Here is a 17,186-nt window from a genome sequence, read left to right as displayed (position 1 = left end):
TCTCCATCTCTAGAATTATATTAATTCACAAATGCTACATAAATGGAACCATGCAGTTTATAATTTTTTTGAAATCGGCATCAGTCTTGAGGTTCATCCAAGTTGGATCAATAATCCTTGATCCTTTTGATTTCTGAGTAGTATTCCATGGTATGGATGTACCACAACATATTTAACCATTCACCCACTGAATGACACTTGAGTTGTTTCCAGTTTTTGGCTGTATGAATAAAGCTGCTATGAACACTGTGTACAAATTCTGCATGAAAATAAGTTCATTTCTCTGGGATAAATGCCATAGGTGTAATTCCTGGATTGTGTGGTAAGCCTATTTTAAGTTTTGAAAAGAACTGCCAAACTACTTTCCAGAGTGGCTGTACCATTTACACTCCCAACAGCAATATGTATGAGTCATACAGTTGCTCTAATATTAAATCTATCATGCATTCTTGACATAAATTCCACTGTTAATAAACATTCTATCCTCCTGAACATTATAAAAACTTTGTTTTAGCTACAGTCTCTTCCCTCCTATGTTCTTGGTGGTCTATTATTAGTTCCACCTTGCTTTTATATCCCCAAACGAGTCGTTGTTATGATTCCTTCATACAATCAATACTTGCTTATTTGTTCACGTTCATCTACTTCTTTGCTCATCACTGTTCTTTTAAAAAACATAGCTTTATGGAGATATAATTCACGTACTATTACGTTCACCCTTTTAAAGTGTACAATTCAACACTCTTTTAGAACATTCAGAGTTCTGCAACTATCACCACTGTCTTGATTTCAGAACATTTTCCTCACCCCAAAACAACTTCCACACCCATGAGCAGTCACTGCCCATTCTCTCGTCCCCTCAGTCCCTGGCAACCACCAATTTACTTTCTGTCTGTATGGATTTGCCGGCTGTGGACCTTGTATATACTTGGACTCATACAATATGTGACTTCTTGTGTCTGTTTTCTTTCACTTAGCATGTTGCTTTCAAGGCTTACTATGCTGTAGCATGCATCAGCATGTATCAGGTATGTAGAATGTATCATTCCTTTGTACGGCTAGGAAATATTCCATTGTAAGAATATACCACATTTTACTTATGTATTCATCAGGTGGTGGGCATTTCGGTTGTTTCTACTTTTTGGATATCACATTCTCATATCTTAGTTTTTCTTTTGGGTTCAATGTCCTTCCTGAAAAAAACTTTAGTAGCTCTTTCTTGAGAGAGAGAGAGAGAGAGAGCATGCTGGAGGGCCAGAGAGAGAATCTTAAGCAGTCCCCATGCCCAGCACAGATCCCAACACGAGACTCCAACTATAACTGTGAGATAGATCATGACCTGAGTCAAAATCAAGAGTTAGACACTTAACCAACTGAGCCACCCAGGAGCCCCAATTAGCTCTTTCAGTCAAAGCTTTGAATTCCAGTTCTCTCTTATTCTGCAAAAATCTTTATGTCATCTTTCCATTTGAGTACAGGAATACAGGCTGACAGTTACTTCATTCAGTGCTCTGGTAATATCATTCCATTGTCTCCCGGCCCTTGCTGTTGAGGAGTAGGTTGTCAACCTAATTGCCGCTCCTTTGCAGGTAGTCTGGTATTTTTCTCAGGATGCTTTTAAGATTGTCTTTGTCATTGGTTTTCAGCAGCTTCACTACCATTTTTCAGCATGTGAATTACTTTCTGCTTAGAACTCATGCTTCCTCAATTTGAGGACTCCAGTCTTTCACCAATTAAGTTCTTAACACTCCTCTCTTTGAATGTCACCCCCCTTTTGTTCTATTCCCTCCACATGGAAACTCCTGTTACCAGCATGTGAGATTCTTAAATTCTATCCTCCTTGTTTCCTAAAATATCATGTTTTCCAACTCTTTATCTCTGTAAACTGAATTCTGGATAATTTCCTCAGATCTGACTTCTAGGTCAGTCTCCTGACTTCCCTCCTCTGATTTGAGTAGTCTTTATACACTTCTATGTCTACATATACTAGACTGTACTGTGATGATTTTGTACAAGCTCATTTCCTCTCTAGACTCTAAGTTCCTTGAGGGCAGAGCTGTGACTTACTTATCAACTCATTTCTGTAACCCTAATGACTAGTATAGGCACTGGCACAAAGAAGTTGTTTATTAAATGCTGTTTGAACTGATTATAAACTGTCTAGAGATAGTACATTTTGGCCTTTGGTCCTAGGAAGATCTCAAAGGGAATATTTTGTAATCAACTGGAGTTTGAATACACCATGCTCTCAGTTTTTGTGAGAACACAAGCTTGCCCAGGAACTCAGATTTCAACAATTAAGAGTTTCTACCAGTGTACAATAAAAAGCTGCTTGCTGACTTTAAAAATCTAGTGAATGTATATTACGCAAAGAATAAGAAATATGTAGGTATAAAGCAGGTGTCAGAAACAGAAACAGAAAACTGGCATATCTTATTCTTCATTTTTCAGAAACTTTACCTAATTATTTAAGGTTAATTGCATACTCATTAAGTTCATTTCACACGTAATTATAAATAATAGTAATGCAGTAAATCCTCATTAATGTCCCCAATTGAAAGGAGGGAAACTTCAAATCTGCAGTGTTTTTAAAATAAGATGATTTAATTACCTTCAAGAACATACAGTAACTTGAAGTAACCAAAATTAAATGCTGTTTGCAATTAGAGGCTCTGGTAAATGTGCTTTAATGGCTATAAAATCCTCATCTTCAGGGCGCCTGGGTGGCTCAGTCGGTTAAGCGTCCGACTTCAGCTCAGGTCATGATCTCACGGTTCGTGAGTTCCAGTCCTGCATCAGGCTCTGTGCTGACAGCTCAGAGCCTGGAGCCTACTTCGGATTCTGTGTCTCCCTCTCTCTCTGCCCTTCCCCTGCTTGCTCTCTCTCAAAATGAAGAAAAAATGTTAAAAAATTTAAAAAAATCCTCATCTGCAAACAGGAGTATCATTTGCATATAGTGAGCAGGCCCTTATAAACTTGCCATTTAAATTACAGGTGTCTAGTTTACATCATTACTTTATTCAGAGTGTTATGTTTTGTAGCATTTTAGAATTACTGGAAGTTGAGATCTCCTCTCCCCGACCCCCTTTCTCCCCTCACTGATTTGGAGACTGGTCAGGAAAGAGAACAGAGGGCCCGAGAAGGCAAGTGTCTTGTGCAAAGTCACACAGCTAGAAGCAGGCAAACTTTGGCAGCAAGGTACCCAGCTCATGTCTGAATCACTATTTCTGACTGCAATAGGTAACCTTCTGGCTAGTCAGTGTCAATTTACTACACTTTTAAAATCAGAGTCTGCTTCTTTCTCTCAGTGCAAGTAAGATAAAGCAAAGATAATAGTCAAAGGGAGAGGTTGCTCCGCCCCTTAATAATGCAGTTAGAAGCATGGGCCGGACACACAGAAACATGCCCTCAATTCGTTCAGTGCTGACTCTTGTCACCACTGTAGCTTAATTCCTGACTTTTCCAGGATGTCTTGGTAAACAGATGGTAGGAGCCACAGCTAGTAATTTATCTGGAATGAGATTCAAAATACCAGCACTGAGAAGGATCAGTGATGTTTTTGTGTTATCTGGAAGAACTATCTTCTATCCTACCTTTTGTGCCAGCAGGTTCTTCAGATATTTTGCATAAAGTTGTTGACCTCTAATCCATGGGTGGGGGTGGTTTGGCCAGATGGAGGTGGGACATAACAGGGGTGTATGGACTTGGTAATAGTCTGTCTCAGTTCCGGCTTTGAACTCAAACATATTCCTGGCTTTGCCTTCAAACATAAATTTAGAATCAGAACCCAGTGGAGCTAGTGCATGGTTCAAAAGAACCACAGTTTCAGGGCTAGTTTTGAACACTGCAATAGTCATATTCACCTTGCAGCTGGAGTAAGGCTGTCTCTCCCGTTCCAGGCAGTAAAATATGCCTGAACACGCAAATGACAGATTCAGTTTCTAGTACTGGAAATGCCACAGGTTGAGTGATTTAGGTCAACTAATCCCTGTAGGAATGACCGTTAAGAGCCCAAATTGACAAAGGGATGACGCGTCTGAGAAATGGGTGTTCAGTTCACCGTGTCTCATGGGAAACTCTCAGGAATGAGCTGGGGCCGTTCTGCATTTGCACGTTGTAAACAGGTAGACAACTACTTCATCTCTAGAACAGTTAGAAAGGGACAGGAGGGTGCCCAAATTCTTTGTAATACTTCGTAATACTTAAGTATTAGGCATGAAGACTCATAATGTGTACAACTTACTTCCAAATGGCATATCATAACATAAAGTACAAAACATACACACAGAGAACAAATGTTTCACAATGCTAACAACTGGTGAATCTCCAGGTGAAGGACATGTGGTGTTTATTATCCACTCTTCTTAATTTTCTAGAAGTTGGAAAATTTTCAAACTAAGAAGTTTAAAAAAAATCACTGCTTTACAGACTCAATGAAATTAAAGGGAATATGGATTCATTTAAAAAGAGTTAAAAGAAGACATGTTAGCAAGAAAAGCAAGAAACACAAAGCAAGCTGGCTGAACCAAGGAAAGATATTATGGAGAAAAATAAAACCATCACTTAACTTAAAACCACGTGTAGACACTGCCTGGGAAAAATGCACAATGTAGAGGGAAAGGACATGCCATGCAAGTGATTGGAGAGAAGCTGCTAGATATGGGAGACAGACAGCTTGAGGAAGCTCACCTGTGGTGCTATTCATTCAGTCATGCGTCTGTTTGGTATTTATTTAACAACTGCTGAACATTAGGTTCTATGTCAGGAACTGAGGATGCAAAGTACCCTCAAGGAGCTCAGAAGAAGTAGAAAGAGCACCAATTACAAACAGACTACCACCTGTGAAATCTGTACTAGAGATAGATGCTATGGAAACAGAAGGGACAGAGAGTGCACATCTGCCTAGTTCGGAGAGTATATTAGCCACAGAAGCGGCTGCTATGACAAATTACCACAAACCTGGGAGTGGCTTAAAACAAGAGAAATTCATTCTCTTACAGTTTTGGAGGCCAGAAGCCCAGAGCCTATTTCACTGGGCTGAAACCAAGATGGCAGAGCTACATTCGCTCCGAAGGCTCTAGAGGAAAATTCATATCTTGCCTTTCCCAGTTTCTGATGGCTGCTGACATATCATTGCTTTATGGTTCTATCACTCCAACCTCTGTGGCCACCTCATCTCTTTTTTTTTGTATGAAATCTCCCTATGCCTCCCTCTTACACAAAGATGGCATTAGGGTCCATCTAGATAATCCAGGACAGCCTTCCTATCTCGAAATCTTTAACTTAATTATGTCTGCAGTAAACAGGGTGCTTGAAGGGCCCTGCAGCAGAAGATGCCAGCAGAGCTGGACGGGAGAGGCAGGCAGGAGACGCTGTGTGCCATGAATCTGTAGGTGGTGTTATGCATGGCACAAAAGACTCTAAACTAGAGGATAGGTCCAGATTTTCCTTTTTTTTTTTTTTAAGTTTATTTATTTTGAGAGAGAGAGAGAGAGAGAGCCAGAGCACAAGTGGGGGAGGGGCAGAGAGCGAGGGAGACACAGAATCCAAAGCAGGCTCCAGGCTCTGAGCTGTCAGCACAGAGCCTGACGTGGGGCTCGAACTCACACACCGTGAGATCATGACCTAGGCTGAAGTTGGACGTTGAACTGACTGAGCCACCCAGGCACCCCCAGATTTTACTTTTAAGAAGACTCATCTTGGGGCACCTGGGTGGCTCAGTCGGTTAAGCGTCTGACTTCAGCTCATGTCATGATCTCACGGTGCATGGGTTCGAGCCCCATGTCAGGCTCTGTGTGGACAGCTCAGAGCCTGGAGACTGCTTTGAATTCTGTGTGTGTCTCTCTCTGTCCCTCCTCCTCTCACACTCTCTGTCTCTCTCTCAAAACAAATACATAAACATTAAAAAAAAAAAAAAAGCAGAAGACTTATTCTGGCTGCAGTGTGGAGGATGGACTGGCACAGAGCAAGACCAGAGAACAGGAAGGCCATTCAGGAGACTACTTCAGGAATTCAGAGAAGAAGCAGGGGCAATGGGGCAATGGGAGAGTTAATCACAATAGGGCCAGGAAGAAACAATCTTCATATTCATAGTGGTAAACACTGGAGACAACCTGAAATATGTAATGCTTTTTGAATTACTGAATGGGTTAGATTGTTCTTACCACTAATTTCCTTTGCCCTTGTAGATAATTGAGTTGTCTGCAATACTCCAAACTGAGTTAAAACTATAATCCCATATATGAAAAAAAAAAGAAAGAAAGAAAAATGTTCAGGCATGAACAGATTTTTAATTTGTTATCTTGGTTATTGTATGCTATAAGGTTATTACCTTTCTATCCTGAAAAAGTCTCATGATATTGGATCCAAATCTGGTGATTTAAAGCCAAAAGAATAGATGTACATTACATAACACAGTATATTGTTGCTATCCTACAAGCAGTTCCATGCCAATTTGTAATCAACCTTAAACCTAGGCAGAAAAAGCCCAACATATTGCCTTCTCATACAATTAAGAACTATTACATTTTGTCTTTTCCTTGGGAACACATTTACTTACATAATTGTACATTCATTATTTTTAAAAACCAAACTCCATTAAGGATAAGCCTTCCTAAGCTTACCAAGAAGCCATCATGTTTTTTGCCTTAGAGAAATTTAAGCTACAGTAGAAAAAATTTACGGGAAAAGTAATATATTTAATAATATGTCCTTTGGGTGCTTTTAACACTTTCTTAAAAGGAGAGCAACAATAGTCAAGAGAGGTGAGATACGAATTCAGGAAGTCTTAAACTTGGTTCCATTATAAAACAAATCAACCTCCTATAAGGTTGGGAAGGGAATCTCTGAAACAAAGTCAGACATGCTGAACACTAAGAATGCTACTGTTTCCATCCAGACAGATATAAGGTCCCATAACTTTCAAATTTTGCAAGGACACATTCATAATAATAATTTTAAAACTCTGTAATCCCTTGTCTTCAAAGAAGCAAGATTGCAGTCTGCCTTTTGTGGGGCCAGCCTAGGGTGTGGAAGAGGCTTTCCACCCTAAAGCTGGGAACCTGAGAGCTCTCATAGTTATCCTTCCTGCACACCTGTCTGAGTTTCTGGGGTACCTGTCCTTCTGAAGAGCAAAAGGCCTTTGGCTTGCCTCCAACTCTGTGTTTGGTCAGCTCCATCCGCCTGGAGACTGAACTCTGTCGTCTAGTCAGGCATCAGCCACCAGGGGAATTTCTGCCTCAATATGAGGGAGAAATAACAACATTGCCATTCTCTGACAGACTTCTGCCAGAGACTTCTGTGGCCCTTACCACCCACCACACCAGATCTTCCTGACAGAAGGCAGGAATCAAGTTCAAATTTTCTACACCTCTTAGGCACCGTGACTTGCACGTTTCATCACCTCTAAAGGGCCACTCCTCACAGCCAAGATAATTTCCCCTATCCCCAAGCTCCTCATTCCGGGCCAATGATAGTGACTATGATTTGGGTCTGCAAATGTAGTTCCAAAGATTAATAAAACATTCTACATGTAACTCACAATTCTTCTCTACTTTATGGCTGTGGCAGCTGCTTATAATATGAGGTCTGTTTGTACCTTGCTCACAAAGAACCACTCAACTTCTCCACTGCTGTGACTCAGAGAGCCATATCTAAAGGTATATGATAGTATTTCCTCTTCTGTTTGGCTCTTTTATTTACAAATACATACCTGTACTATGTTAGTCTGGAAGCTTAATGTAAACAGTCCATCAGATAGTATAAGCAAGGGGTAGCTTCACACCAGCCTTCAAATGTTGTTTATCAAGTAATTATAAAACAGTCTCTCCCTCTCCCTGACCCTCTCCCTCTTTCTCTCTCATAAACACACACACACACACACACACACACACACACACACACACACACATACACACACACATATATATGATACATCATATATATGTCTACATTTTGAGGACATGGTCCATGTTTTCTGATTTCTTTGACATCACTGTCCAACACTGCTTTGTTAAGAAGGGCTCTCTGCATGTGATTTTTATTGAGTGGAATACTGACTGCATTTTAGGCTCTCATTTGTTGATTAGCTGATCAAGCTCAATATGGGCTGTGACAACAGGGAACACAAAGTTATGTCCCTAACAGCCCTGGAACAATCAGACATCTATAAGTCCAGAGACTGATGAAGAAATAAAAAAACCCCAGAATACACAGGATTAACACCAAACTCGAATGAGATATTAGAAATGCTAACCTGGCTTCTAGGATTGCACACAGTATTGCTTTCATATACCATACCTTTTTTCACCTAAATCCACTAAACTTTTAGGAGTTTCCAACTTACTGAAGAGGTGATTGCTGATGGTAAAGAAATTTCTAAGCAGGTAGAGTCAAGATAGAGACTAAGCAAGGTATACTACCTTTGCCAAATGATTCCCTTTGACTTTTCCATCAATAGGAAAGAGAGGGGGTCTTTGTAGATTTTTTTTTGAAGGTGTGTGAGGGGTGAAGTAAGCCACCACTTAGACCTTGTGCTAATAAAAATATTTTAGAAATTGATCTTATAATCTAAGCTTCTAAGGAGATTATACTAGTCAGGTCTCACCCACAAAGACAAGCAGGCTAAATAGGAGGCAACTTTTTGGGGGCTGCTCATGTGAGACAGGATACAGAAAAGGAAGGTCCTAGATGAGTTGCAAAGGGTGTTAGCTTGAGAGTTGCCCAAGAAGACCATAATCCGCAGGAGGACACTGTTGTTAGGGCCATATAGTAACTCCTTTTCTTGGTTATAGGACCCCTCTTGCAGCCAGCCCTTCCCACATTCTTTGGGGACACCAAGCCCCGTAACTCTAGCTTTGGTGACTGGCATGGGAAAGGCCATGGACCTAACCTCATCCAGTCAGACTAAAGCCCATTTATTTTCATTGGTTGAGAAAGTCAAGCTTCCCCTCCTGGAAGTGGAAGGGAGAATGTGGGCTAGTGGGGCAAATCTTCTAAAAGTGGAACCAACAAACTCTAGGAACAAAAGTTGAACAAAAGGAACAAAGGAACAAAAGTTGAAGAGTACAGTGAGATACTGAGCCTTCACCATGTTTTTAGAGCCTCTGGGTCAAGGCTTAGGTGGACCCAGAGTTCTTCTGGACTTTCATGTTAAGCTGATCAATTTTCCTTTACTTAAGCAGTTAATGTCAGGTTTTCTGTGACTTGCAAACTAAGGTCTCTTAATTACAAAACATTCTTGGTAGGGAAGCTAAGCTAAGCTAGAAGACAGAACTAAAGGCCAGTGGTCCAAGTTACTCCAAGAAGAAACCAGTTGGAGGGGTACACAGAAGGAGAAGTGGGTGATTTAGGAAACCAGTGTGAGACTGCAGGCAAGCAGCAGGACTCTCATTGTAGGAATGACCTGTCAAGGCCAGGGTCTCTGAAGGGGTCAGGCCAGGACAAACACAATCCTTGGTGAGGTGCGGCGCTCAGGACGAAGCATATGTTAGCTTGTATTTATATAAGGGAATAGTCTGTACCTCCTGACATGTGCCAAAGATGACAGGAGGCCATGCCAAGAATGACCAAGGGCCAGGCAAGTGACAAGAGAAGGTACAGGCAGGGAACTATGTGAGGGGACGTGGACTATTACCTTCCAGCTTCCAGGCAGTCAGGACATTCTGTGAAGCAGGAAAGACTGGGCAATGAGCTTTACTTCATGGAAAAGGTAGGTTTATCTGGAACACAGCAGGAGATGAATTATCAAGAGGTGCAAACGGAATAGAGTAATGTTGGGTCTTTGGGAGAAAACAAATAAACAAGCACACCCAAGCTAAAATAAATGGCACGGAAGTCTCAACATTAACAGTCCCTCCCAGGTTGGGAGTGCTGGTCCTTCTGCTTAAACTACGATCAGTGTCTGGTATTGTGACCACATTGCTGCCACCAAACACGTCTGTCACTGTTCCCAGTGCTACACAGCCATCTCCCCGGCCCAGGAGTCTGGAAAGTGGCTGAAGCCATAGGAAGAATCCTTGCCTTAGTGTTTCAAGATACCAAGCGTTCCAGTTAGGAAATTACTGCAATTAGGAAGTGTTCTGGAATGTGAATACATTTGGAGAGTGAAGGGGCAGCAAACACCAGAGGGAATGAGGAAGGCACTGGATAGAGAAGTCAGTGGTTTTAGATTAAAGAAAGAAAAGTTACCTCAAACACCTAGTATGATTTCTCTTATTTCTTTCCATTTACAAGGAACTAAGTCCAACAATTACTAATTATTAGAAATATATATTTCATGGCATTTCCTATAATATAGGTTGACTGCAATATGACTAGTAATAATAGCCAGTATTTGAGTACTTTCTCTGTGCCTGGCACTTTGCTAACTTCTGGACATTCACTAGCTTTTCTTTCTAAAAAAATTTTTTTTTTAGTGTTTATTTTTGAGACAGAGAGAGACAGAGCATGAGCAGGGGAGGGGCAGAGAGCGAAGGAGACACAGAATCCGAAGCAGGCTGCAGGCTCTGAGCTGTCAGCACAGAGCCTGACATGGGGCTCGAACTCACGAACCGTGAGATCATGACCTGAACCGAAGTCAGGTGCTTAACTGACTGACCCACTCAGGCGCCCCCATACATTATCTTTTCTTATTCCTCTGTCAACCATAGAAAGTATGTGGCATACTGTTATTACCATTCCAACAGAGAAAGCCAAGATTTGGAGAAATTAGGAAACTTGCCAACACCTCTGGTAAAAAGACTGAGCTTTTAAAACTGCACTATACAAAACCAAAAAGGATAGTTTAGGGGAATATCATCCCTTGCATGGTAAGCTCTCAAATGCCAACTTGAACAATCATCAACATCTTAAGAAGAAACTGCCTAAATAATTCTCAGTTGTTTGTTTAAGCAAAGTGACTATGGCATACCACTTCCCACAGGGTGTATATGGTATACCATTGTCTACCTGGGTAAAAAGCATGTAAGTTGAACAGCTGTAGCAATGCTAATATTATTTTTTAAACTTAAAAAAATTGTAGGATACAGACAACCGCAGAGAGAATGACAGAGATGAATAAATTACTTAAATGAATTATTATAAGGTAAACACTCTTATAACACCATCCAGATCAAAACACAGAAATTGGGCACACACCCAGAGCCCTCCCTTTGCCTCACCCCATCGCAACCCTTTCCCTTCCCACAAGGAACCACTGGCCTGACTTGACTGCAATCATTTTCTTGCCTTCCCTTTAGTTTTATCACCCAAGTGTGCATCCTTTTTCAGATACGGTTTTTAGGCCTATTTAATTTAATTTAATTTTTATTTTTTATTTTTTTAGGTCTATTCTAATCTACAGCTCCTCTATCCATTCTCTCCCTTTTTTGTTGTTGTTGTAAAAATGATTTTTGAAGAAATGGAACCATTTAAACCTATAAAATGACAAAGTTTCCCATAGCCTGAATTTTGTTGATTGCATCAATACAAATATTATAACTAGTTAGTATAAATCAAGCCATAAGGAGGATATCAGGTAGATTGAAATGCAAACATCTTGTCTGCCAAATTCACAGAGGCATTAAGACTCTTCCTCTAACAAAACCATGGGATGATGATGATGATGATGATGATGATGATGATTTTTTTTTTTTTTTACGAAAGCTTTGATATAGTTGCTTTGAGGTAATCTGTTTCTTCCTTCCTCTTGCTGCCTCATAATACATACATCTCACAGAAAACCTGGTAATGGGAAAATGCCACGTTGGATATATAAGGAAGGTAAAAAAACAAAAAACAAAAACCAAAAACCAAACCCCAATAAACATAAACTAAACAAAAAAGGGATTTTTCTTGGGAAGGAAATGGAAAGGACCAGCAACCTCTACCCAGTCCTTTGGTTATTTATAAGTTTGGGCACTTTTCTTTCTTTAAGAGATAGCCAGGTGAGCTACCAGCAGAAAAGAAATAGATGGTAGCAAAGCAAAATTAATAAAAGGGCAACATAAAACTCAATGTGATTCTTCTTTGGTGCAATGAAACAAGCCCTATTCATTCCCCCCTCATTTTTCCTCTTACCACCACATTCTTTTCAAGCCTTAGTTTCTAAGCAATGGCCTTCAGGCAAGGAATAAGAATAGCTTGTAGTTAGACCTACTTGTTATAAGATCTAGAGGCAAATTATTTAACACAAGTTTCCTTACATGAACAGAGAAGATAATCTGTACCTTACGAGGTTGTTGGGGGGCTCCGCTGAGATAACAGCTATAAAGTGTCACATAGTAAATGCATAACAAATGTCAGTCTCTTGGTTTTGCCTCTTCTCTGCCAAGTCGTATCAATTTTCCTTTAAATATGTTGACTTTAAAAATTCAAGCCATTGAAAATTAAAAGTGCAAATAAAGGACATAAAAAATTCTGAATTTTCATTTCACCCTATGCAGAATAAACCTTTTTGACAATGTCCTTGTGAATTTAGATACTTAGCAACATGCTTAAACTTGAAGAACCAGGGTCAAAACCCCTCCTTCACAATATTTCCTACATTCATCCTTTCTGTCCATTCCTTCCACAACCTTGCTGGTTTGGCACTACTTAATCAATCAGATAGCAAAAGGGAGACTGGAGATCTTTTATTCCAACCCTCGTTTTACTGGAAAGGAAACTGAAGCCCAGAGTTACTTGCCTAACCACACTCTCTAGTTCACAGCAGAGGCTAGACTACAGCCTCTAACACTGGTTGCAAAATAAATGCCTACGGGGGCCAGTAGGTAAAAGAGATGAGAGCAAAGGGAGGGTCTTAGGTGGGGAGCACAGCTGCTCTAAACTGTGAACTTCAACACGCAGTTAACTTGTGGGACAGGTGGGGAAGAGGGCCAAGTGCTGCTAGAACTTCTAACATTTAAAGAGATCATTGAAACTTGAAACTTCATATACAATCGACTTGCTTTTAAGGCTGGCAATGTATTAAACATTTTTTAAAGCCTCTCTGCCGGTCAAACAAGACACATCTGTGGGCTGGATTTAGCCAATTTGAGGCCTCTGCATCCTGCTAACCTTAAGTTCCTTTTATTTAATTTGCTTTGATTCTCACACTCCTTGCTCAAAAAGCCTTCGATGGCTCCCCATTGTCTACAAAGTCCAGATTTCTTAACCAGTCCTTCAAGGCAATCCATGGCCATATTTAAGACCCCAAATTGTATTTCCACCTTACAGTCTCCATCCTCCACTGCAACCAGAATGGCTAGTGACCTGTACACCAGGTACAAAAATATTCAAAAAGACACCTGACCCGGCCTCATGGTCTGTCCTTGGTCCCCAGACTTTCCCTCTCTTGGAATGACTTCCACCTGTGCACTCCCATCAGTGAAACTCTGTCCACCCTTAAGTGCCCAGCTTAAATACCACCCTTCCACAAAATACCCCTGATGGCCCCTACGAAAAGCCACCTTGCTCCAAATTTCTTTAGGACTTTATATCACTCACGTGACACTTAAAGCATGCTGCCTGCTTTTGGAGTTACCTGCATAGTTCATTTCTCCAAGCACCTAGCAACACTCCTAGAAGGAAGGGTCTGGATCTGAAGACTACAGTGTTTTGTACAAAGCAGGGGGCTCAATAACCATCCTAGAAATATTACCTTTTATACTGAAAACTTGTGGGTCGAACAGGAAGAAAATACCTTTACAAAATTCTATTGCGTCTGTACTTTCATAGGTAGACTCCTGAGTGACCAAAAAAGGAGCAAAGACCTCACTTCTCTGGTTCCCCAAAACATTTTCCCCACTGAACTACTACTTTCTACCTGCTTTGAGATTTCTTCCTCTAGAAGCACTCACGTTTTTGCCTTGGACAACACTGATGCTAAGAGACCACTGTTAAATATTCATCTGTTATGTGAAAGTGTTGGTCTTTTTCTATGAGGAAGGTTAACTTATCAGTCTGATGGTTATCACTTGGAAAGACAGAGAGAGACTGAGCTGTTGGCGAACAGACACTGTCATCAAATAGTTTAGTTGTGGTAAAATTGATTAAACCCTGACTATCCAGCAACCAAAGCTAATTCTGAGCGGGAGCGTCTTAAACTTGTATCTCACACTTTGTTTTTCTGGAACCACCCCCATTTCCAGTCATCTACATTCAACTATGTCAAGAAAGAAAAGAAAAAAAAAAAAAAAAAAAAGGACTCCATTTTATCTTTACTTGACCTGGCCAGCACTGGAGGCACTCAATAATATGTTTGCTGAATGGATTTTAAAAAATCAATTTTCACAGTCCTGTAAGTCTTAAAAGATGGCCTAAATTTATACAATAATGGGAAAAGTTGATACAATCTTACCTCAAACGAGCTATAGTTTAGATGTCAGCTGAGTAATTTCAACGAACATATCCTAGATACACCCTTTTAAACCTGTATAAATATATACTGTCAATGGCAAGTTAGACCTTGCAAACATAAAGTTAAGGCCTCACATTTATGTCACGTGGTAACGTGGTTGATGTTAGAGAGCCAAGACAATATTGAATTCCAGGAAACATCAAAGAAAACTGATTACAGGGGTTTCCACCGTGAAAACAATGTTTTTTTCCTGTTCTGGATGATGCCATTGTAGGTCACAACTACTGACCCTCTAAGTTCTTTACCAAAAGAAAAACAGTCCATTCTTAAACCTTTACTGGGAGTACTTCTAGCACAAGCACATTGTAACATGCTTATAATCTATAGGAGCATAAGCATCGTTTAACAGACTCAAAGAGCTTCCCATAAAAAGCAATTCTTTTCTTTGTAACTCCTGTGAAGGAAGAGGTCCAATAGATTACATACAAAGAGGCTCAAAGTTCCCTCATTTTTCCTACTTTAGGAAGTTTTGTGGTAAAACAGATTTAAAGCAAATAACTCTCCTCTTTGTTGAAAACTAGTAGGTTGAACATGCTTATTTTGTCTTTATATAAGTAATCGTCTGTGTTAAATCTCTGAAAACAAAATTTTAACATTTTAGAAATGTATATTCAAAACGCTTTTCGAGCATAAAAGGAATGCTAGGCCTATTATTATTGATGAAAACATGATTTAGACCAAGAGTAACAACCAGTTTGATTACATTGTTGTAAAATAAGAAGGCCCACGGATTTGTTAAAGAACAAGACAAAACACACTTATGATCGCAGGTGGAAGCCTGGGATCCACTACATCAAGATCACTGGCCCCCACTTGAAAGACTATGAACACGGCTAGAGGATGGGCTCCCAGAACTGTGTTTCTGATCTTAAACCAAGCCAGAAAGAAAGGGAAAGCTCCAATCCCTTTTGATCTCGTTCAATGTATGTTTCCAGCATAAACTGGCCTTGTTTAGGCCGACGATGTTTTCCCAATAATACTCCGGTGAGACAGGAGGGAGTCTTGCAACTGCAACCCGAGAATACCGGTGTTCTTCGCACGGAAATGGAAAAGCTGTGTGCTGAGACTGTGGGGACATACACGCACGCAAAGCATCTGCACGGAGGTGACATTTGGTTGCCCTTCATGAGCTCCCTGCTTCTGAGAATGGAGTGTCACTTATTATTATTTTTTTAACTGTAAAATGATCCTGGGAGGGGGGTGGATTATGGGTGGAACGAGATTCACCCCACACTCCTAGAATCCTTCCGGGAGAAGGCGGATTCAGGCTGGAGGGGCGGGAGTGTTCGGGACCGAGAGGCTCAGGAGTGACCCCGCGGAGGTCACAGCCGCGGACCTTTGCGCCCCCGTCCCAGGGACCGACGCCCGGGGGACGAAGGCGGGGGCGCCCGCGCTCTCCCCATTCAGGGGCAGTTAAGTGAACGGCTGGCAACATCACAGCCCGGTGTCCTTTGAGAGCCGGCAGGCGGGCGGCCCCGCCCGTGTCCCCACCGGGCGACGGGCCCGGCCGGCCCTTACCTGGTTCCTGCGGTACCACGCACCCGACAGGGAGCCGTTGCCGGCGCCCAGCGCCCCGTACGTGAAGTTCCGGGACAGCTCGTCCACCGCAGCCGAGGCGGCGGCCATTGGGGCTCGCTCCCGGCGCTCGGGCTCGGGCTCCTGCCGCTCCCGGCCCCGCCGCTCCGCCAGGCGCCGCGGAGGGGGCGCGCCCTGCCGAGGCCGCGCCCCGGCCGCGCCGGAGCCACTTCCTGCTCGGCGCCGGGGACGGCGGGCGCGCCGGGGCCACCTGGCTCCCGCCCCCCCGCGCGGCGGCAGGTGCGGCTCCCGCCCCGCGCGGCCTCAGTCTTCCCGCGCCAGGTGCCCGCGGGGAGCCCGGCCGGCCGCGGCCTCCCGGGACGGCTCGCGGCGCACTAGACCGCGCAGGGCGGATCCCCCGAGCGCGCCGGGGGGACCGTACCTGCAGGGCCGGGAGGGAGGTGTCTCGCTGCCAGCCCCGGCCAGCGCTGGGGCAGCAACGCACGGAGGTGAATGGGAGACAAACGCACCCAACCCAGCGCGGCCAGCCACCTTCCTCCCTTCGCCCCGTCTGTACCTGGCAGCTCCAGCCATGACTTTTCTCACTTGCTTTTTCAAAGTTGTTTGTATGTGGGAAAGTCACGAGTTCCCGGAAATACTGTAAACAACACGAGAATAAAGGTTGGATCGATTACATCTCGATGCCAACAATTGATAGGTCCTCAGTAAATATCCCTGCAAGGAAGGAAGGAATCTGCGGTAGCTGGAGGATGGAGGACCCCAACGTTTCTTTCAGAAATGGGTTTTCCTTCCGATGAAACCAGAAGGAGTTGCGGAAACTTTGCCAGCTACTGGATATAAGAAGTTAGAATCGGGGGCGCCTGGGTGTCCTCAGTCGGTTAACCACCCAACTTCAGCTCAGGCCATGATCTGCGGTCTGCGAGTTCGAGCCCCACATGGGAGCTCTGTGCTGACAGCTCAGAGCCTGGAGCCTGCTTCAGATTCTGTGTCTCCCTCTCTCTCTCTGCCCCACCCCTGCTCAGGCTCTCTCTCTCTCTGTGTGTCTCAAAAATAAATAAAACGTAAAAACAAATTTTTTTTTTAAATTCTACTGGGTTACTACAAAGGATTTGTAAGATATCTTGAGATTTTTAGGATTCTATATTGTTGCCTGAAGCACTGGAACTTAACAATTCTTTTGTTCACAAAATGCTGAGGTTCTTCTTACATAACGTGTTTTGACTGCCATGACTTCATTACAGAGAGACCTTCATGAAGAGAGAATAGTTGCCTA

At 42.4% G+C, this 17,186-nt stretch overlaps 1 protein-coding gene across 1 annotated transcript in view; it reads right to left on the bottom strand.

Annotated features, from left to right (window-relative positions):
• NIPAL2 (NIPA like domain containing 2) overlaps window positions 1-16,032 on the bottom strand; it is an 84,367-nt gene extending 68,335 nt beyond the window's left edge. The window contains exon 1 of the mRNA XM_032591928.1: window positions 15,896-16,032. Coding sequence (XP_032447819.1) covers window positions 15,896-16,003 — 108 coding nt within the window. The 5' untranslated portion in view covers window positions 16,004-16,032. The remainder of the gene's footprint in view (window positions 1-15,895) is intronic.
• Between the last annotated feature and the right edge of the window lie 1,154 nt (window positions 16,033-17,186).

The sequence above is a fragment of the Lynx canadensis genome, chromosome F2 (genome assembly GCF_007474595.2).
Source record: "Lynx canadensis isolate LIC74 chromosome F2, mLynCan4.pri.v2, whole genome shotgun sequence".
NCBI lineage: Eukaryota > Metazoa > Chordata > Mammalia > Carnivora > Felidae > Lynx > Lynx canadensis.
Note: the sequence above shows the minus strand (reverse complement) of the source record. Positions and strands in the feature narration are given on the sequence as shown.